The sequence below is a fragment of the Cherax quadricarinatus genome, chromosome 2 (assembly GCF_038502225.1).
Source record: "Cherax quadricarinatus isolate ZL_2023a chromosome 2, ASM3850222v1, whole genome shotgun sequence".
Classification (NCBI taxonomy): Eukaryota; Metazoa; Arthropoda; class Malacostraca; order Decapoda; family Parastacidae; genus Cherax; species Cherax quadricarinatus.
This window is the reverse complement of record NC_091293.1, coordinates 12,562,981-12,584,670: the sequence shown is the minus strand read 5'-3', so window position 1 is coordinate 12,584,670 and position 21,690 is coordinate 12,562,981. Positions and strand designations below refer to the sequence as shown.

At 39.2% G+C, this 21,690-nt stretch overlaps 1 protein-coding gene across 3 annotated transcripts in view; it reads right to left on the bottom strand.

The window, feature by feature from the left end:
- LOC128694719 (zinc finger protein on ecdysone puffs) overlaps positions 1 to 21,368 on the bottom strand; it is a 144,147-nt gene extending 122,779 nt beyond the window's left edge. For 2 of the 3 annotated variants that reach the window (XM_070087367.1, XM_070087363.1), the window contains exons 1-4: positions 21,258 to 21,368; positions 15,091 to 15,334; positions 12,545 to 12,607; positions 11,164 to 11,522 (exon numbers count right to left, since the gene is read on the bottom strand). In XM_070087367.1, the coding sequence (XP_069943468.1) occupies positions 11,164 to 11,522; positions 12,545 to 12,607; positions 15,091 to 15,334; positions 21,258 to 21,331 (740 nt within the window). In that variant the 5' untranslated portion in view covers positions 21,332 to 21,368. Of the gene's footprint in view, positions 1 to 11,163; positions 11,523 to 12,544; positions 12,608 to 15,090; positions 15,335 to 21,257 lie in introns of those variants that run through there. The other variant, XM_070087372.1, reaches the window with a different exon arrangement.
- Between the last annotated feature and the right edge of the window lie 322 nt (positions 21,369 to 21,690).

The following is a 21,690-nucleotide window of genomic DNA, read 5'->3' as shown; positions in this document are numbered from 1 at the left end:
CTCTTCCCTCCTGCACCCACTTTCCTGTAACCACAAACTTCTGCTGAACACTCTAACACTACATTTTTAAACCTACCCCATACCTCTTCGACCCCATTGCCTATGCTCTCATTAGCCCATCTATCCTCCAATAGCTGTTTATATCTTACCCTAACTGCCTCCTCTTTTAGTTTATAAACCTTCACCTCTCTCTTCCCTGATGCTTCTATTCTCCTTGTATCCCATCTACCTTTTACTCTCAGTGTAGCTACAACTAGAAAGTGATCTGATATATCTGTGGCCCCTCTATAAACATGTACATCCTGAAGTCTACTCAACAGTCTTTTATCTACCAATACATAATCCAACAAACTACTGTCATTTCGCCCTACATCATATCGTGTATACTTATTTATCCTCTTTTTCTTAAAATATGTATTACCTATAACTAAACCCCTTTCTATACAAAGTTCAATCAAAGGGCTCCCATTATCATTTACACCTGGCACCCCAAACTTACCTACCACACCCTCTCTAAAAGTTTCTCCTACTTTAGCATTCAAGTCCCCTACCACAATTACTCTCTCACTTGGTTCAAAGGCTCCTATACATTCACTTAACATCTCCCAAAATCTCTCTCTCTCCTCTGCATTCCTCTCTTCTCCAGGTGCATACACGCTTATTATGACCCACTTCTCGCATCCATCCTTTACTTTAATCCACATAATTCTTGAATTTACACATTCATATTCTCTTTTCTCCTTCCATAACTGATCATTTAACATTACTGCTACCCCTTCCTTTGCTCTAACTCTCTCAGATACTCCAGATTTAATCCCATTTATTTCCCCCCACTGAAACTCTCCTACCCCCTTCAGCTTTGTTTCGCTTAGGGCCAGGACATCCAACTTCTTTTCATTCATAACATCAGCAATCATCTGTTTCTTGTCATCCGCACTACATCCACGCACATTTAAGCAACCCAGTTTTATAAAGTTTTTCTTCTTCTCTTTTTTAGTAATTGTATACAGGAGAAGGGGTTACTAGCCCATTGCTCCCGGCATTTTAGTCGCCTCATACGACACGCATGGCTTACGGAGGAAAGATTCTTTTCCACTTCCCCATGGACAATAGAAGAAATAAAAAAGAACAAGAGCTATTTAGAAAAAGGAGAAAAACCTAGATGTATGTATATATATATATGCATGTGCGTGTCTGTGAAGTGTGACCAAAGTGTAAGTAGGAGTAGCAAGATATCCCTGTTATCTTAGCGTGTTTATGAGACAGAAAAAGAAACCAGTATGGAAAAGCTTTTACAGAAAATTGTGTTGCTAGTGTCAGGTATCAGTGAATATGATACTGGATGAGACTGTATAAGTGAAGGGATTTTGAATGTAGGTAATACCCATGTTTTAAGAGAAAGGATAAATGTGCCTGCGATGTACTAGCCAGGCAAATGACGTAATGTTGTGTTGTTGAATTATGTCAATTGAACAAATAAAGGACTGTTGGCTCCAGGCAGTCAGGGTGCTACATGTTTATAGAGGGCCTGAGGCTCTCTCGGAATACTTTTTAGTTGGTAACTACACTGAAGTAAAAAGCGAATGAGATGAACCAGGAAGGGACAAAGCTTTATCGAGAAGAGGCAAGGCAGTAGGCTAATGAAGCTAAAGGAAATTCCAGAATATAGAGCCGGTCTAGGCTGTGAAAGCATGTAAGGCCAAAAGTATGGTAGGCTGGCATCTATGTGGTATAGTTAAACGTTCAGCGCAAGTTTGTGATGAATTAAGTGTTGGAAGGAGCGATAACAAGGAAATAATGCTAAAAATGGAGGATAATATCAAGTTTTACAAATGAAATGATACAGAAGGAAAATCCTATGGAGAGAAAAAGTGGAAGGTAGTGGCTAATGTGGAATGATGGCTTAAATGCAAAAAGTAAATGGTGAAATTGGATAATCAGCTTGCATTGCAACAGAGGATGAAAATGCAATGAAAAAATTGAAGTTAGAAGGCCTGCAAAGTATGAACTTGTCAGTTCAAAAATGGGAAGTATTGAAATGTGAAGTTGAAGGCCATTGGGAGAATGAAGCTATTGAGGTGGTAAATGTTGATGTAAGTAAGGAAAGCTGTGATTTAGTGTGCTGGGAAAAAGAACTAACATCTTTAACAAGGTAAGTGAGAAAGAAATCGTTGTGGAGTGTGAAGTGACAGGCAATGACAGGCTGGCAGATGTGAGACAAAAATAGAAATGTTAAGCAGGTGAAGATCAGGTAATTTTGTTGGTAATTATGTAATGGTAAGGAAATCCATCCTGAAGAAGAAATCGAAAGGGTAACGAAAAACATGCATAATTCCCTTTGTGCTCAGGCGAGAGAGAAAAAGTTGCATACTGGAAATAAGTCTGTTGAGTGGCTTCACCTGAAGCCAAAAATGTATGTCAGATTACCTAAGTTGGTAAAATGTAAACAAGAGAATAAGAATAACATAGTATGAATGGAAAGGACTTTAGAAAACATGGTGAAGCAGTATAACCAAGTGGCCCTTGAAGTGAGCTTGTCTCGTGGAAATAAGGCTATTCGGACTGACTAGTTCTTTAATTAACCAACTTATAGAACTGAAAAGCAGTCATGAACTGGAGGTGAATAGAAGGCAATGTAATAGGCGAATGTTGCAGTATAGTGTGCGGAAAACCGGAATTACCCCTGCACTGGCAGTGAAGGCCACTGCGAGATAGTGAGCTCAGGTAAGTCATGTTGGAAAGAGAATTTTCCCACGGTAAAAGTGATCGGGCAGGCTGAGATGTGTGATGTCAACCGTGGATTGTTTTATGCTTGTTGTATAGATAAGTTGTAATTTAGCAAGTAAATGCGCAGTGGGCTTGGCAAGGCGTCAGGAGTTGAACAAAAGATGAGAATCACACACAAAAGTGGGAGTTGTCGCAGCTACTCTTTGCTGATGACATAATAACTTGGGGTGCTTCTTGAAGAACTTGCAAGAGAATTTGGTAGGATGAATTTAGGATATTTGGGAAATTGTGCAGAAAAGAAAAGGTTAAAGGTGAATGCAGGGAAAAGAATGGTGTTATGAGGATCAACAAAAGATTAGGTGATGAAGGTTGGTATGTCGGGTAGTTGGAGGAGAGTATGGAGGAAGGTGAGCGTATTCAGAATATGGGATTTGGGGTGGAGCGTTGTCAGGCGGATGGGTCTTATGGCCAGGATGAAGGTCGAATCATGGGAGTTGATGAGGAAAAAGGTAGAGTGGTGCGCCTTAGGAAGGTCTGTGGAGACAAAAGAAGCGTGTTTGATAGGAGTGAATGGAGACAAATGGTTTTTAATACTTGACGTGCTGTTGGAGTGTGAGCAAAGTAACATTTATGAAGGGATTCAGGGAAACCGGCAGGCCGGACTTGAGTCCTGGAGATGGGAAGTACAGTGCCTGCACTCTGAAGGAGGGGTGTTAATGTTGCAGTTTAAAAACTGTAGTGTAAAGCACCCTTCTGGCAAGACAGTGATGGAGTGAATGATGGTGAAAGTTTTTCTTTTTCGGGCCACCCTGCCTTGGTGGGAATCGGCCGGTGTGATAATAAAAAAAAATATATATATATATATATATATATATATACACCAGGGAGGTACTACCGTCCTGCCAAGTGAGTGTAAAACGAAAGCCTGTAATTGTTTTACATGATGGTAGGATTGCTGGTGTCTTCTGTCTGTCTCATAAATATGCAAGATTACAGGTACGTCTTGCTACTTCTACTTCTACTTACACTTAGGTCACACTACACATACATGTACATGTTTATTTATACACTCTCATCTGAGTTTTCTTTGATTTTATCTTAATAGTTCTTGGTCTTATTACTTTTCCTTTTATATCCATGGGGAAGTGGAATAAGAATCTTTCCTCCGTAAGCCATGCGTGTTGTAAAAGTCAACTAAAATGCCGGGAACAATGGGCTAGTAACCCCTTTTCCTGTAAAGATTACTAAAAAGAATAAGAAGAAGAAAATTGTCAAAGTGGGAAGTCTGAATGTGCGTGGATGTTGTGCAAATGATAAGAAAGAGATGATTGTGGATGTTATGAATGAGAATAAACTGGATGTCCTGGCTTTAAGTGAAACAAAGCTGAAGGGGGTGGGAGAGTTTCAATGGAGAGGAATAAATGGGATTAGGTCAGGGGTTTCAAATAGAGTTAGAGCTAAAGAAGGAGTAGCAATAATGTTGAAGGATAAGCTATGGCAGGAAAAGAGGGACTACAAATGCATAAATTCAAGGATTATGTGGAGTAAAATAAAGATTGGATGTGAAAAGTGGGTTATAGTAAGCGTGTATGCACCTGGAGAAGAGAGAAGTGTAGAGGAGAGAGAGAGATTCTGGGAAATGTTGAGTGAATGCGTGGGGAGTTTTGAATCAAGTGTAAGAGTAATGGTGGTTGGGGATTTCAATGCTAAAGTGGGTAAAAATGTTATGGAGGGAGTAGTAGGTAAATTTGGGGTGCCAGGGGTAAATGTAAATGGGGAGCCTTTAATTGAGCTATGTGTAGAAAGAAATTTGGTAATAAGTAATACATATTTTATGAAAAAAAGGATAAATAAATATACAAGGTATGATGTAGCACGTAATGAAAGTAGTTTGTTAGATTATGTATTGGTGGATAAAAGGTTGATGGGTAGGCTCCAGGATGTACATGTTTATAGAGAGGCAACTGATATATCGGATCATTATTTAGTTGTAGCTACAGTTAGAGTAAGAGGTAGATGGGAAAAGAGGAAGGTGGCAACAACAAGTAAGAGGGAGGTGAAAGTGTATAAACTAAGGGAGGAGGAAGTTCGGGCGAGATATAAGCGACTATTGGCAGAAAGGTGGGCTAGTGCAAAGATGAGTAGTGGGGGGGGGGGGGTTGAAGAGGGTTGGAATAGTTTTAAAAATGCAGTATTAGAATGTGGGGCAGAAGTTTGTGGTTATAGGAGGGTGGGAGCAGGAGGAAAGAGGAGTGATTGGTGGAATGATGAAGTAAAGGGTGTGATAAAAGAGAAAAAGGTAGCTTATGAGAGGTTTTTACAAAGCAGAAGTGTTATAAGAAGAGCAGAGTATATGGAGAGTAAAAGAAAGGTAAAGAGAGTGGTGAGAGAGTGCAAAAGGAGAGCAGATGATAGAGTGGGAGAGGCACTGTCAAGAAATTTTAATGAAAATAAGAAAAAATTTTGGAGTGAGTTAAACAAGTTAAGAAAGCCTAGGGAAAATATGGATTTGTCAGTTAAAAACAGAGTAGGGGAGTTAGTAGATCGGGAGATGGAGGTATTGGGTAGATGGCGAGAATATTTTGAGGAACTTTTAAATGTTAAGGAAGAAACAGAAGCAGTAATTTCATGCACTGGTCAGGGAGGTATACCATCTTTTAGGAGTGAAGAAGAGCAGAACGTAAGTGTGGGGGAGGTACGTGAGGCATTACGTAGAATGAAAGGGGGTAAAGCAGCTGGAACTGATGGGATCATGACAGAAATGTTAAAAGCAGGGGGGGATATAGTGTTGGAGTGGTTGGTACTTTTGTTTAATAAATGTATGAAAGAGGGGAAGGTACCTAGGGATTGGCAGAGAGCATGTATAGTCCCTTTATATAAAGGGAAAGGGGACAAAAGACACTGTAAAAATTATAGAGGAATAAGTTTACTGAGTATACCAGGAAAAGTGTACGGTAGGGTTATAATTGAAAGAATTAGAGGTAAGACAGAATGTAGGATTGCGGATGAGCAAGGAGGTTTCAGAGTGGGTAGGGGATGTGTAGATCAAGTGTTTACATTGAAGCATATATGTGAACAGTATCTAGATAAAGGTAGGGAAGTTTTTATTGCATTTATGGATTTAGAAAAGGCATATGATAGAGTGGATAGAGGAGCAATGTGGCAGATGTTGCAAGTACAGTGGACCCCCGCATAACGATGGCATCGCATAGCGATTTTTCCGCATAACGATTACTTTTATCGCAAAATTTTTGCCGCGCATACCGATTAAAAACCCGCATACCGATTTTCGTCCGAGACGCGTCCAATGTGCCCTCAGCCAGCCTCACATGTGCCGCTCCGTCCCATTGTTTACCAGCCAGCCTCCGCGGTAACATCCAAGCATACACTCGGAATATTTCGTATTATTACAGTATTTTCGGTGCTGTTTCTGGAAAATAAGTGACCATGGGCCCCAAGAAAGCTTCTAGTGCCAACCCTACACCTCAAAGGGTAAGAATTACTATAGAGATGAAGAAAGAGATAATTGATAAGTATGAAAGTGGAGTGCGTATAGCCGACCTAGTCAAGCTGTACAAGAAACCCCAATCAACCATCGCTACTATTGTGGGCACCAGAAAGACAATCAAGGAAGCTGTTCTTGCCAAAGGTTCAACTGTGTTTTCGAAACAAAGATCGCAATTGATGGAAGATGTTGAGAGACTCTTATTGGTGTGGATAAATGAAAAACAGATAGCAGGAGATAGCGTCTCTCAAGCGATCATATGTGAAAAGGCTAGGAAGTTGCATGAGGATTTAATTAAAAAAATGCCTGCAACTAGTGATGATGTGAGTGAATTTAAGGCCAGCAAAGGTTGGTTTGAGAGATTTAAGAAGCGTAGTGGCATCCATAGTGTGATAAGGCATGGTGAGGCTGCCAGTTCGGACCACAAAGCGGCTGAAAAATATGTGCAGGAATTCAAGGAGTACATAGAAACTGAAGGACTGAAACCTGAACAAGTGTTTAATTGTGATGAAACAGGCCTGTTCTGGAAGAAAATGCCAAGCAGGACCTACATTACTCAGGAGGAAAAGGCACTCCCAGGACATAAGCCTATGAAAGACAGGCTTACTTTGTTGATGTGTGCCAATGCTACTGGTGATTGCAAAGTGAAGCCTTTATTAGTGTATCACTCTGAAACTCCCAGAGCGTTCAGGCAAAAGAATGTCCTCAAGGATAATTTGTGTGTGCTGTGGAGGGCAAACAGTAAGGCATGGGTCACTAGGGAATTTTTCTATAACTGGTTACACCATGCATTTGCCCCCAATGTGAAAAATTACCTAACTGAAAAGAAATTAGAACTTAAGTGCCTCCTGGTGTTAGACAATGCCCCTGGTCATCCTACAGACGTGGCAGAGCGACTTTATGGGGACATGAGCTTCATTAAGGTGAAGTTTTTGCCTCCTAATACCACTCCTCTCCTGCAGCCCATGGACCAGCAGGTTATTTCCAACTTCAAGAAACTGTACACAAAAGCTCTGTTTGAAAGGTGCTTTGTAATGACCTCAGAAACTCAACTGACTCTAAGAGAGTTTTGGAGAGATCACTTTAATATCCTCAATTGTGTAAACCTTATAGGTAAGGCTTGGGAGGAAGTGACAAAGAGGACCTTGAACTCTGCTTGGAAGAAACTGTGGCCAGAATGTGTAGACAAAAGGGATTTTGAAGGGTTTGAGGCTAACCCTGAGAATCCTGTGCCAGTTGAGGAATCCATTGTGGCATTGGGAAAGTCCTTGGGGTTGGAGGTTAGTGGGGAGGATGTGGAAGAGTTGGTGGAGGAGGACAATGAAGAACTAACCACTGATGAGCTGATAGATCAACTTCAAGAGCAAGAGGCCAGACCTGAGGAAACTGGTTCAGAGGAGGGGAGAGAGAAATTGAAGAAGTTGCCTACTACAAAGATAAAGGAAATCTGTGCTAAGTGGCTTGAAGTGCAAACCTTCATGGATGAAAATCACCCTCACACAGCTATTGCAAGCCGTGCTGGTGATTATTACACTGACAATGTTGTGAAACACTTTAGGCAAGTCATAAAGGAACGAGAGGTACAGGCCACTATGGACAGATATCTTGTGCGAAAGAAGTCCAGTGACTCTGAAGCTGGCCCTAGTGGCATTAAAAGAAGAAGGGAAGTAACCCCAGAAAAGGACTTACTACCTCAAGTCCTAATGGAAGGGGATTCCCCTTCTAAACACTAACACACTCTCTCCCCTCCTCCCATCCCATCAATCATCACCAGATCTTCAATAAAAGTAAGTGTCATTTAATTGTGCATGCCTTTTTCAGTTTGTGTGTATTAAAATTAACATTTCATGTGGTAAAAAAAATTTTTTTTCATACTTTTGGGCGTCTTGCACGGATTAATTTTATTTCCATTATTTCTTATGGGGAAAATTCATTCGCATAACGATTATTTCGCATAACGATGAGCCCTCTTGCACGGATTAAAATCGTTAACCGGGGGTCCACTGTATATGGAATAGGTGTAAGTTATTAAATGCTGTAAAGAGTTTTTATGAGGATAGTGAGGCTCAGGTTAGGGTGTGTAGAAGAGAGGGAGACTACTTCCCAGTAAAAGTAGGTCTTAGACAGGGTTGTGTAATGTCACAATGTTTGTTTAATATATTTATAGATGGGGTTGTAAAGGAAGTAAATGCTAGGGTGTTCGGGAGAGGGGTGGGATTAAATTTTGGGGAATCAAATTCAAAATGGGAATTCAGTTGCTTTTTGCTGATGATACTGTGCTTATGGGAGATTCTAAAGAAAAATTGCAAAGGTTAGTGGATGAGTTTGGGAATGTGTGTAAAAGTAGAAAGTTGAAAGTGAACATAGAAAAGAGTAAGGTGAAGAGGGTGTCAAATGATTTAGATAAAGAAAAATTGGATATCAAACTGGGGAGGAGGAGTATGGAAGAAGTGAATGTTTTCAGATACTTGGGAGTTGACGTGTCGGCGGATGGATTTATGAAGGATGAGGTTAATCATAGAATTGATGAGGAAAAAAAGGTGAGTGGTGCGTTGAGGTATATGTGGAGTCAAAAAACGTTATCTATGGAGGCAAAGAAGGGAATGTATGAAAGTATAGTAGTAAGAACACTCTTATATGGGTGTGAAGCTTGGGTGGTAAATGCAGCAGCGAGGAGACGGATGAAGGCAGTGGAGATGTCCTGTTTAAGGGAAATGTGTGATGTAAATATTATGCAGAAAATTCGGTGTGGAAATTAGGATAAGGTGTGGAGTTAATAAAAGTATTAGTCAGAGGGCAGAAGAGGGGTTGTTGAGGTGGTTTGGTCATTTAGAGAGAATGGATCAAAGTAGAATGACATGGAAAGCATATAAATCTATAGGGGAAGGAAGGAGGGGTAGGGGTCGTCTTCGAAAGGGTTGGAAAGAGGGGGTAAAGGAGGTTTTGTGGGCTAGGGGCTTGGACTTCCAGCAAGCGTGCATGAGCGTATTAGATAGGAGTGAATGGAGGCGAATGGTACTTGGGACCTGACGATCTGTTGGAGTGTGAGCAGGGTAATATTTAGTGAAGGGATTCAGGGAAACCGGTTATTTTCATATAGTCGGACTTGAGTCCTGGAAATGGGAAGTACAATGCCTGCACTTTAAAGGAGGGGTTTGGGATATTGGCAGTTTGGAGGGATATGTTGTGTATCTTTATACGTATATGCTTCTGAACTGTTGTATTCTGAGCACCTCTGCAAAAGCAGTGATAATGTGTGAGTGTGGTGAAAATGTTGAATGATGATGAAAGTATTTTCTTTTTGGGGATTTTCTTTCTTTTTTGGGTCACCCTGCCTCGGTGGGAGATGACCGACTTGTTGAAAAAAAAAAAAATATATATAATATATATATATATATATATATATATATATATATATATATATAATATATATATATATATATATATATATATATATATATATATATATATATATATATATATATATATATATATATGTATATATATATATATATATATATATATATATATATATATATATATATATATATATATATATATATATATATATATTTTACACACACACACACACACACACACACACGCTGTATGATATCACTTTCTTCGTGGAGAGACTGATATTCAATAAATTAATCTCATCAGCATGTTTTCTTTTCACAGTATCATTATTTCTAAAACTGTCCAAACGTAGATCTACGTTCACTTGCTTAGCGCTCCAAACTTAGATCTACATCTTATTTTACGTTTTCAAATGTAAACATAACGTAGATTCACATTCGGAGCGCTACACACGTGAACGTAGATCTACATTTGGACAGTTTAAGGTTTAATAAAAACCTTAATACATACTACATTTACAAAATAAATATTTTTTAATGAACATGTGTGCTTTCTCTTTAAAATATGAATAGGGGTATATAGTCATGCAACATTACAATTCAATGCATGTAGTATTTAAGTTATCATTAACCACAGTGTTGCTATATGCCTTAGGGTATAATTATTATTTACCTGCAATTTTTAAGCTGATTTTGCTGAAACTTCTGTTAGGGATAGATAGTGGCAAAGCTGCAATAATATGTTTTCCTCTCAAAGTATAGGTAAATTACCAACATACCTTCCACAACTACGTGCCTTCCTTGTTACAGATAGTGTAGCTTATCAATTTTTAACACTAATTTTAAACTTGTCTTCTCTTAAACACTGTTGAACTGCATGAGATGCCTATTTCAAAACAATTCAAAAGTTTTACCCATTCCAAAAACTATGATCACCTCTTGTTAGAGACAAGCTTCTCAATCAGAGGCAGCAATTTGTGCAATAATTGTGCTGGGATTACTATGGTCCCCCAAAGCAGAAACCATCTACAAGGAACAATGAAACATTTGGAGAACCACTGTGCATCTTAACATGTGCTCTCACTTTGTACTATAATGAATAGGATACAGATTTTTTTTTTTAATAAATTTGACCTGAACCTGTTATATTTTTAATTGCAAATGGATATGTAGCATTATTATAGACCAAGAAAGTTTACTTAAATGCATCTACATAACTTCCAATAAGATATAACTGACTAGCCGAGGCAGCCAATTATTTCTGCCCAACTTTGATTTAATCAGATTGTGAAAATCTCTGATTCAAATAGCTTACTATCACTAATATTTGATCATATTTTATGGAATTCTCCAACAGTCAAGCTAAGTGAGTTACTCAACTTTAAACAAGCTGTTGGGTTAAAGAAAAAATATGTAAATCAATGAAGAGTATGCATATTAGCTGCTATATAGCAGCTCATCAGCATAATTTAAAGGTCTTCTTCACAAAATTCCACCAATTAGTGAAGTCGACCCATACACTAGGAGCAGGTCCTAAAGGAGTGTTAAGAGCACTTCAGGAAGAGAGCTTACCTCTGTTTAGGGTCAGCTGTTGCTGAGGAATCACCACCCTCAGTTTTATCTCCTTTCTGACCACCAGCTGTACCAGTTGCAGCTACTGTTGTCTCACCCTTCTTCTTTTGGTTCTTAGCAAGGCCCCTACTAATGATGGGCTTTCCCCTCTTGACATTCACTGTCCTCCTTGGTTGTTGCTGTGTCATCATTTGACGACCAGCTTGGCCAAAGGAACGACCACCCTTACCACGGCGCTGAGACTGAATGTTGCCAGCCCGGTGAGGGCTGTACTGATGGTCACGATGAGGAACCTTGTGGGCCAGATGATGCATTGAGGGAGCATATGACTGCCCTCGGTGGATATCATAACCCCCATCCTGTTGGAGACACTCGCCTCTCAGTCACAACATACATATTAAATGCCCTGTAGGCTGATCCTGAATACAGGAATCCTTCCCACAGTACCGGAGTCACCATACAGAACCCAATAAAACATGGGTTAATAATTAAGCCTGCATAAGGCCAATTCAAAAAGTAAAAAACAGAGGAAGAGGCCTTACCTCTCAACACTTGAAGGTTAACTGTAACCTCGAAGAATAAATACCACACAATAATGGCATTTATTACTCATACTGGAATGTAGATGATCAATAACACTGACAATGGCCCATTAAGCAAATTGATAACTTTAATGCTCAGAAGAATGGTCCAACAACCATTACATATCTGATTTTATGCTGTTAGCAGAAGGGAACTGCACATATAAAGTACCATCCAAATAGAAACAAGGAAATATTAAGCCCAAGGTTTCATGTAGATCTTTCAATTGTCAACACTTCCATTAAAAACGATTTTTTTTTAATGAATTCGAATGTGTCTCCTACAGTAACAACTTTAAGTTGAAAAACAGGAGACATCAGCCCCTTGTAAAGGGTATTCAATTCAACTTCTGCCCCAAGTGCAGTTATAACAACCAACTTGTATGCTTTTGGGTTTGCTTTGAAGATTTTTGGATGAAGCCTTTCCATCTCCCAACATTTTCCTGGTAATTACTAAATGCAAAAAAAAAAAAAATCTTAAGATTAACACCATAAATACCAGGCACAAACAAATGTTTGTGAATCTTCTATTTACAGTAAATGAAAGACAAAAAAGTTAAACATTAGAATTTTATGTATAAGAAGGGCAGCAACTTCTCAGCTTAACCAGTAGATCAGTGAAGAAAAATTCTACTTGCAATAGCAGTTTCTCTTTCTGCAGAACGAGAGCAATATGAAACAAAATAAAAAACCAAACCAATGTGTATAACATTAAACAAAATCTTTATAATTTTAAAGGCTTCATTTCCCACTATATTTTTAAGCTAACAAATAATAAAAATTCAGTGAAATTTACTCACTGTATCCATGCGCCTTCTTTTATCAGCAGGGGGACCACCACTCCAGTGACTCCGACCTTCATCCTAGTTTCATAAAATTGATGATAGTAACAGTTAATAATATATAACTCATGGGCAAGATATCCAGATAATGCTCATGCAGTTCATTAAAAATTCCATAGGGTCAAGGATAAATCTCTGCTTGATATTTAATTGCAGTATTCAGTTATTTTTGGCCTCAGCCTAACATCAGTTTATGAACATATACTTGCATCTCATAAAAATTTAAATTACAGGGTTTTTATCATCCATGTTACTTCTGTACACTTACATCAACAAATCCTTGAATCATTAATTTTCAGTATCAATATAACCAAGTTCTTATTTACCCATTAACACTATCTCCCATTCCCTACAAGCAACTCAGGTTTACAGCTTTCTAGAGATAGTTTGCCATTTTTCATTAACCTTCACGATATTCTTTATCATCCTTTTTTTAATGTACGACTTTTTTTTTTTTTTTTTTTTTGCATTTCTTCTCCTACAAAGATAATTCCTTTGCAAGTCACTTCAGGGATCAGTGATAAGTCCCAACCGATTGTTGCTAGTGCAACTCATACCAAAAGTATAAGACAAGAGGATAACATTAAGAAATGGCATGAGGCCCCAAACAAATATCCACCAAGAGTTCAACCCTGCAAAAATATTGAGGATTGTACTATATTCCCTTAGCATCTGTGCACTCAATCTACCAGTTATGTTTCATTCCCAAATGCCCAAGATACTAGGCCAATTTACAATTCTATCACTTGTATGCACTAGCTCTTCCACTAAGTTTGTACCCCCAGCCCTATGGATGTTCTGTGGCTTTTGAGGAATGCTAATTACAAAGTGATTGATCATCAAACAAAGCACATTTTAATGGTGGGTGAGTATCTATCACTGGGTGTATGCATAAGTTTCAAGAGTCTGCTCTAAAAACATAATAACCAGGAATTGAATCAACACTTTACAAACAAGTAAGCAATGAACACATGAGCATCTGCAGACTGGGCAGTAATTAAAAAATTACAGAGGTACATAATGGGACCAGGGACTGGGACCACATGCATCTGCAATGATGATGAAAGACCTAAGTGAAGCAAAAGACCAGTTCGTCTGCAAAATCAACATCAGCAAGCTTCTTCCTGAGTGCATTTGTCACAGATAAAGAAAAAGGGAGTACTATAACTAAACTGGGTATCAGGAAGAGTAGACCAAAGATAAGTATATCACATGACAAGGGAACATCTCTGAAAAAGATAAAGACAAGCCTAAATATTATACCAGTTATGTCTCCTGCTGTACATGAAAATAACTAAAATACATTAAAATGTTCTAGGGAATAAGACATGAATAAAAAACAAGACAACAAATAGAACTTCAACATCCAACAGAAGCTAAGACAACCAGAAGCAGTTCAAGTCAAAGGAAGTGAGGAATGCTAATGAACCTCACACTTAGCAACATTACGTTCACTGGGAAAGAGTGCTAAATTCATGAGGCCAATCAGCACCCTCCTGGGGTTACAGGAGACAATCAGGTTTGATCCAAAGAATGGGCAGTCAAGTCCAATTGCTTGGATCAAGAACCCTTCATTGGCATAAAGGAACTTCCCTTGAGGAGGATCTCATTACTTCTTAACTAAGTTTACTGCATACTAATTTTCCAAATGCCTAAATACAAATTCACATCTTGACCTATATTTTAAGAGCTGGTCACTCAACACTGTATGTAGAACCATGCTAATTTTGTATCTACATGTTTCTGGTTCAAATACTTACATAAGCACACACCCAAATTTCATTACAATAAACAAGAGAGCTACAGTGCAACATTCAAAAATTTATCAGAATAAATATACGTATACCCTTGGCAAGTTTTGAAACTTTCAACTTATGATATTCACCATCTTTCCTTCAATCACTGTCTTGCCTAAAGTGTGCTGACATCACAGCTCAGGTGGCCCAATGAACTGCAACATCCCCACCACTTCTCCACGGTGCAAGCACTGTACTCTCCACCTCGAGGGCTCAAGTCTGGATAACCAGATTCTCTAAATCCCATCTTAAATGTTACTTTCCTCACACTCCAACACATCAAATCATAAAAACCACTTGCCTCTGCTCGTTTCCATCCAATTTTATATAATACTAATCATGATGCCCTCACTTATTATGCAACTGTGTAAACAAATTTCATCCATCTTTTCTCAACTTGTACCACTCCCCACTGCATTAAATAGTGTATCATGACACTTTTTCAATGAAACCTTTCACTATTAATAGAATTTTTTAATAGCATATGTTCTGGTAACACTTCATGGGTTATTTATTCTAATCATATTTTTTAACCTCTGCCTCGTCCAACCTATTTAAATTCTAAAAAATCCAGAAAACATTTTGAATCTGTACCTTCCCAAAATTTAGATTTTTACCGAGCAAATATTTCCAGAAATAAGATTTTGTAATCTTTAGTTTCCAAAAGGAGGAGTAATCTCTAAAAATACATAAATGTAATTCACTTACTTTTGCGAGAACTGCATTGAGGATATTCAGAGCAAGTTTCGATTCAGGGTTGCCCATTCGGGTGAGGTGGTTAATGGACCCCACTATGTCTGAACTTCCTCTGAACTCTCCTAAGAGACTGCCACCAGTTCCTCCATGAGGCGGCATGAAACCTGAATGACCTCTTGCACTACCAGGATCGGGAATTGCACCACCCTCCCATGGATTTACCACCTGGTGGTTAAAGCTCATATCACCACCATGCCTGTGGAGATGATTATTCAAAATGTTGAAATACACCTATAATTATAAACTCAAGTTATTTCAGTTACAGTCAATCCAAATCTAATAATGTTGTGTATGCACCAAAAAACTGAACAAGCTGTAACTCAAAATATAATGCCACAGCCATAAAAAATGCACTTCTCAGATCATATAAGAAAAAAAAGAATTTGATTATGATATACAAGATCATATAAAGAACACAACAGAAAAGATGGTACCATCCTCAGCTCCCATATTGGAGGTCCAAGACCAATTCCTAGAACAGGTGAAACATTGGGAATGTTTCCTTACACCTGCTGCCCCTGCTCAACTAGAAGTAGGAATGTGGGTGTTAGACTGTTGTACGTTGCATCCTGGGATGATCAAAATGGTTCCAATAGAAATCAGACACAGACCCCAATGATGCACTGACTTTACTCAGTTACCCATGGTGGCTAACCCTCTGGGTTGATATTCTGAACAAAATCTTATTTTCAGGTGCTGAAACAAAGACACTAAAGTTTTCTTTGCAAAGAGAAGTGGAATACAGTGGAACCTCCGATCACAACCATAATTCGTTCCAAAACTCTGGTTGCGGCCTGATTTGTTCGTGACCCCAACCTAATTTTCCGATTGGACTGTATATAAATACAATTAATCCATTCCAGACCCCTACAAACTGTACATAAATATAATTTTTTTTTTATGATTTCTCAGCACAAAAATAGTTAATTATACCACAGAATGCACAGTGTAATAGTAAAGTAAATGTAAAAACTTAGAGTAACACTGAGAGAGCCTTGAACAACAGAGAAAACTAATGTTGCACAAGTCCGTTCACTGTAAACAGTTTTAAGCACAGAAAAAAATAATCAAAGTTTGAAATATCTTTAATTATACAAAATAATGCAGTTTAAAAGAGAAAAAACCCTAAATAACAGAAAAAACAAACCATAAACAACCAAGAAAACTAAACTTGCACGAGTCGACTTCTGGCATGAAGGAAGCGAGGACGGAAGAGGGAAGGATGTTACTGTTTTGAGGGAGAGTCCACCTCCGCAATGGAGGGATGTTCACCTTCAGGTGCTTTCTCTCGTTTAGCTGGTGGAACAAACTTCACCATAAACCGATCTAATGTGACTTGTCTTTTCCTTCACATTAAAACATTACGGAAATGAGAGACAATGTTATCATTTATCATGTTCAACACTCTGTTCACAACAGTTTTGTCAGGATGGATCTTAAAGAAATCCTGGCACTCATTCCATTTTTCTATGATGGCTTTTATCATATCACTTTGAATCTCCTCCCTTTCTTCTTCCTCCGATGACTGCTCCTCAGTGAGCACCTGATGCTGCTCATTCTAGAATTCAGCGGGTTTATCTATTGTCAGTTCCTCCTCGTGATCATCGACCAGTTCCTCGATGACGTCACTGTCAACTACACGACCCACGGTCTTGCCCATGGACACGATCTCCTTCACAACAGAGGTCTCAAATCCTCTGAGATCTCATTCAGGAATGCTGAATTCCAAGTCCAGTACAGTGGACCCCCGACATTCGATATTAATCCCTCCTGAGAGCTCATCGAATGTCGAAAATATCGAAAGTCGAATTAATTTTCCCCATAAGAAATAATGGAAATCAAATTAATCCGTCCAAGACACCCAAAAGTATGAAAAAAAAATTTTACCACATGAAATATTAAGTTTAATGCAATAGAATAATTACAATAACAACACTAACAATAGATTAATAACAAGAGATTAATAACAATAGAATAATTGACACTTACCTTTAATGAAGATCTGGTGATGATTGATGGGATGGGAGGAGGGATGTGTGTGGATGGTGTTAGTGTTTAGAAGGGGAATCCCCTTCCATTAGGACTTGAGGTATCAAGTCTTTTTCCGGGGTTACTTCCCTTCTTTTAATGCCACTAGGACCAGCTTCAGTCACTGGACTTCTGTCGCACAACATATCTGTCCATAGAGGCCTGTACCTCTCGTTCCTTTATGACTTTCCTAAAGTGGTTCACAACATTGTCAGTGTAATAGTGACCAGCACAGCTTGCAATAGCTGTGTTAGGGTGATTTTCATCCATAAAGGTTTGCAGTTCAACCCACTGTGCACACATTTCCTTAATTTTTGAAGTAGGCACAATGGATTCCACAACTGGCATAGGCTTCTCAGGGTTAGCCCCAAACCCTTCAAAATCTTTCTTAATTTCCATACTAATTCTCATCCTTTTTACCACAGGGTTGGCACTAGAAGCTTTCTTGGGGCCCATGGTGACTTATTTTGCAGAAACAAGCACCAAAAACACTGATAATATGGATAATATGGAATGTACTGAATGTATCCTTAGATGCGCGCACACTGGCTGGCTTGTAAACACTGGCACACACGGGGCAGTTCAGGCCACACGTGGACACGTCTCGTACGAATCATATCGAATAGCGGGTTTTCGATCGAATGTCAAGGCGAAATTTTTGCGTTAAAATGCATCGAATGTCGGATTTATCGAATGTCGATGCCATCGAATGTCGGGGGTCCACTGTATATGGTGCCTTCCCAGACTTTGTTGATGAGACGTGTGCGAAAAAAATGGCATGGAATGTGAAAATTGGCGCAGCTGTTTGTTTTTGGTGAAGTTTTTGGTCGTGAACTGATTTGTTTGTGTTCGGAAGCGTTCGTGACCAGAAGTTCCACTATACTTTGAACAGTGTAATACAGTAACAAACATTACTGTAGCAAACTAAAACCAAACTTTAAAGCCAGTTTTTAAACAAGGGCGAGGTTATACGTCATGAAAACTACTCGTTGTGGAAAAGCAAGAGTGAACAAGAAGACAGGGAAACTGGTAGTACTGTTAATGATAAAAAAAACAACACAAGCTTCAGAAATTAACCCTTTCATTGTTTGAAACCCCCCAAATTAAAAGTACTGACAGTGTTAAAAAAAAAAAGTATCTTCTGTAATGATAGAGAATCACGACACCAAAAATGAGAAATCTAATGGAAAATTTACAGAATTATGCTGGCATAAATTTGACAGTTTGGGCACAAATTATTCATTGGGAGTTTTGCCCCTTTTGAGTTCTATTTTAACCCTTTGCCTGTTTTGGTCGTATATATATGTCTTACGAACCACCGTGTTTGACGTATATACAGCGGACCCTCGCATAACGCTATTAATCCGTTCCTGAGAGCTCAATGTTAGGCGAAATTATCGTTAGGCGAATTAATTTTCCCCATAAGAAATAATGGAAATCAAATTAATCCGTGCAAGACACCCAAAAGTATGAAAAAAAAAATTTTTACCACATGAAATATTAATTTTAATACACAAACTGAACAAGACATGCACAGTTACATGACACTTACCTTTATTAAAGATCTGGTGATGACTGGTGGGATGGGAGGAGGAGAGTGTTGATGGTGTTAATGTTTAGAAGGGGAATCCCCTTCCATTAGGACTTGAGGTGTCAAGTCCTTTTCCGGGGTTACTTCCCTTCTTCTTTTAATGCCACTAGGACCAGCTCCAGAGTCAATGGACTTCTGTCGCACAACATATCTGTCCATAGAGGTCTGTACCTCTCGTTCCTTCATGACTTTCCTAAAGTGGTTCACAACATTGTCAGTGTACAGGTTGCCAACACGGCTTGCAGTAGCTGTCTGAGGGTGATTTTCATCCACAAAGGCTTGTACTTCAAGCCACTTTGTACATATTTCCTTAATCTTTGAAGTAGGCAACTTCTTCAATTTCTCTCTCCCCTCCTCCGAAGCAGTTTCCTCAGGTGTGGCTTCTTGCTGTTGATGATCTAGCAGCTCATCAGTGGTTAGTTCTTCATTGTCCTCTTTCACCAACTCTTCCACATCCTCCCCACTAACCTCCAACCCCAAGGACTTCCCCAATGCCACAATTGATTCCTCAACTGGCATACGCTTCTCAGGGTTAGCCTCAATTCCTTCAAAATCCCTTTGGTCTACACACTGTGGCCACAGTTTCTTCCAAGCAGAGTTCAAGGTCCTCTTAGTCACTCCCTCCCAAGCCTTACCTATAAGGTTTACACAACTGAGGATATTAAAGTGATCTCTCCAAAACTCTCTTAGAGTCAACTGAGTTTCTGAGGTCACTACAAAGCACCTTTCAAACACAGCTTTTGTGTACAGTTTTTTGAAGTTTGCAATAACCTGCTGGTCCATGGGCTGCAGGAGAGGAGTGGTATTAGGAGGCAAAAACTTGACCTTAATGAAGCTCATGTCCCCACAAAGTCGTGCTGCCAAGTCTGTAGGATGACCAGGGGCATTGTCTAACACCAGGAGGCACTTAAGGTCTAATTTCTTTTCAATTAGGTAATTTTTCACAGTGGGGGCAAATGTATGGTGTAACCAGTCACAGAAGTCCCTAGTGATCCATGCCTTACTGTTTGCCCTCCACAGCACACACAAATTAGCCTTGAGGTTATTCTTTTACCTGAACGCTCTGGGAGTTTCAGAGTGATACACCAATAAAGGCTTCACTTTGCAATCACCACTAGCATTGGCACACATTAACAGAGTAAGCTTGTCTTTCATAGGCTTATGTCCTGGGAGTGCCTTTTCCTCCTGAGTAATGTAGGTCCTGCTTGGCATTTTCTTCCAAAACAGGCCTGTTTTGTCACAATTAAACACTTGTTCAGGTTTCAGTCCTTCACTGTCTATGTACTCCTTGAATTCCTGCACATATTTTTCAGCTGCTTTGTGGTCCGAACTGGCAGCCTCACCATGCCTTATCACACTATGTATGCCACTACGCTTCTTAAATCTCTCAAACCAACCTTTGCTGGCCTTAAATTTACTCACATCATCACTAGTTGCAGGCATTTTTCTAATTAAATCGTCATGCAACTCCTAGCCTTTTCACTTATGATCACTTGAGAGATGCTATCTTCTGCTATCTGTTTTTCGTTTATCCACACCAATAACAGTCTCTCAACATCTTCTATCACTTGCGATCTCTGTTTCGAAAACAAAGTTGCACCTTTGGCAAGAACAGCTTCCTTGATTGCCGTTTTCTTGGCCACAATAGTAGCGATGGTTGATTGGGGTTTACTATACAACCTGGCCAGCTCGGAGACACTCACTCCACTTTCATACTTAGCAATGATCTCTTTCTTCATATCCATAGTAATTCTCACCCTTATTCCTGTAGGGTTGGCACTAGAAGCTTTTTTGGGGCCCATGGTCACTTATTTTGCAGGTGAAATCACTAAAAATGCTGTAATAATACAAAATGTTCCGATTGTATGCTTGGATGTTACCGCGGAGGCTGGCTTGTAAACAATGCCACCGGCGGAACAAGTGAGGCTGGCTCAGGCCGCACATGGACGCGTCTCGGACGAATCACATGGAGCGAGTTTTTTAGCGCTAGGCGAGGCAAATTTTTTGCGTTAAAATGTATCTCTAGGCGGATTTAACGTTATGTGATGCCATCGTTAGGCGAGGGTCCACTGTATTAAGAAAGTTTGTGGAGCACACTGTGACACGTCTTCACCCTCCCTCCTCTCTCGCTCACTCTCTTTCACTCTCACTCTCTTTCACTCTCACTCTCTTTCACTCTCACTCTCTTTCACTCTCACTCTCTTTCACTCTCACTTTCACTCTCACTCTCTTTCACTCTCACTCTCTTTCACTCTCACTCTCTTTCACTCTCACTCTCTTTCACTCTCACTCTCTTTCACTCTCACTCTCTCCCACTGTCCCCCCCCCCAACAATCTGATAAATGTCCAGGATAAACCAAATCTTCGTTTAATTTTATTTCCAAGTTGTGGGTTCAATGTGAATTTTCTGCATCAGTAGGTCAACCATAAAGTGGCAACTAAAAGCTACAGCTCACCAACGGAAACTTTAAAAAAAAAATAAATTACATCTAACAATTACCTGCCACCATAGCCGCTGCCATAGCTCTGATTGTGGTCATAACGACGATTTCCACGGTTATAGTTTCCCCGCATTCCAACATTGCCTCTGTCTCCCAGGTTGCTCTCAAACCTGTTAACAAAAGTTACATACTAAATACAGGAAAAGCAAGAAGTTTACAAAGTAATATATTCGATGAGAACTCTTAACAGACATGTTATGTATTCAAAACAATGTTTGTAACTCAGCCCTTGTAAGTATATTAGAAGGAAATACTTATACAAAAAATTAGGTTAACCCATAAACGGTCCAAGCAGATCTACGTTCACATGTGTAGTGCTACAAAAGTAGATCTACGTTTATTTTACATATTTTCAAATATAACAAAAAAAAAAGTAGATCAAAGTTTTTTACACATTTTCAAATGAAAAAAAACAAGAAGATGATCTACTTT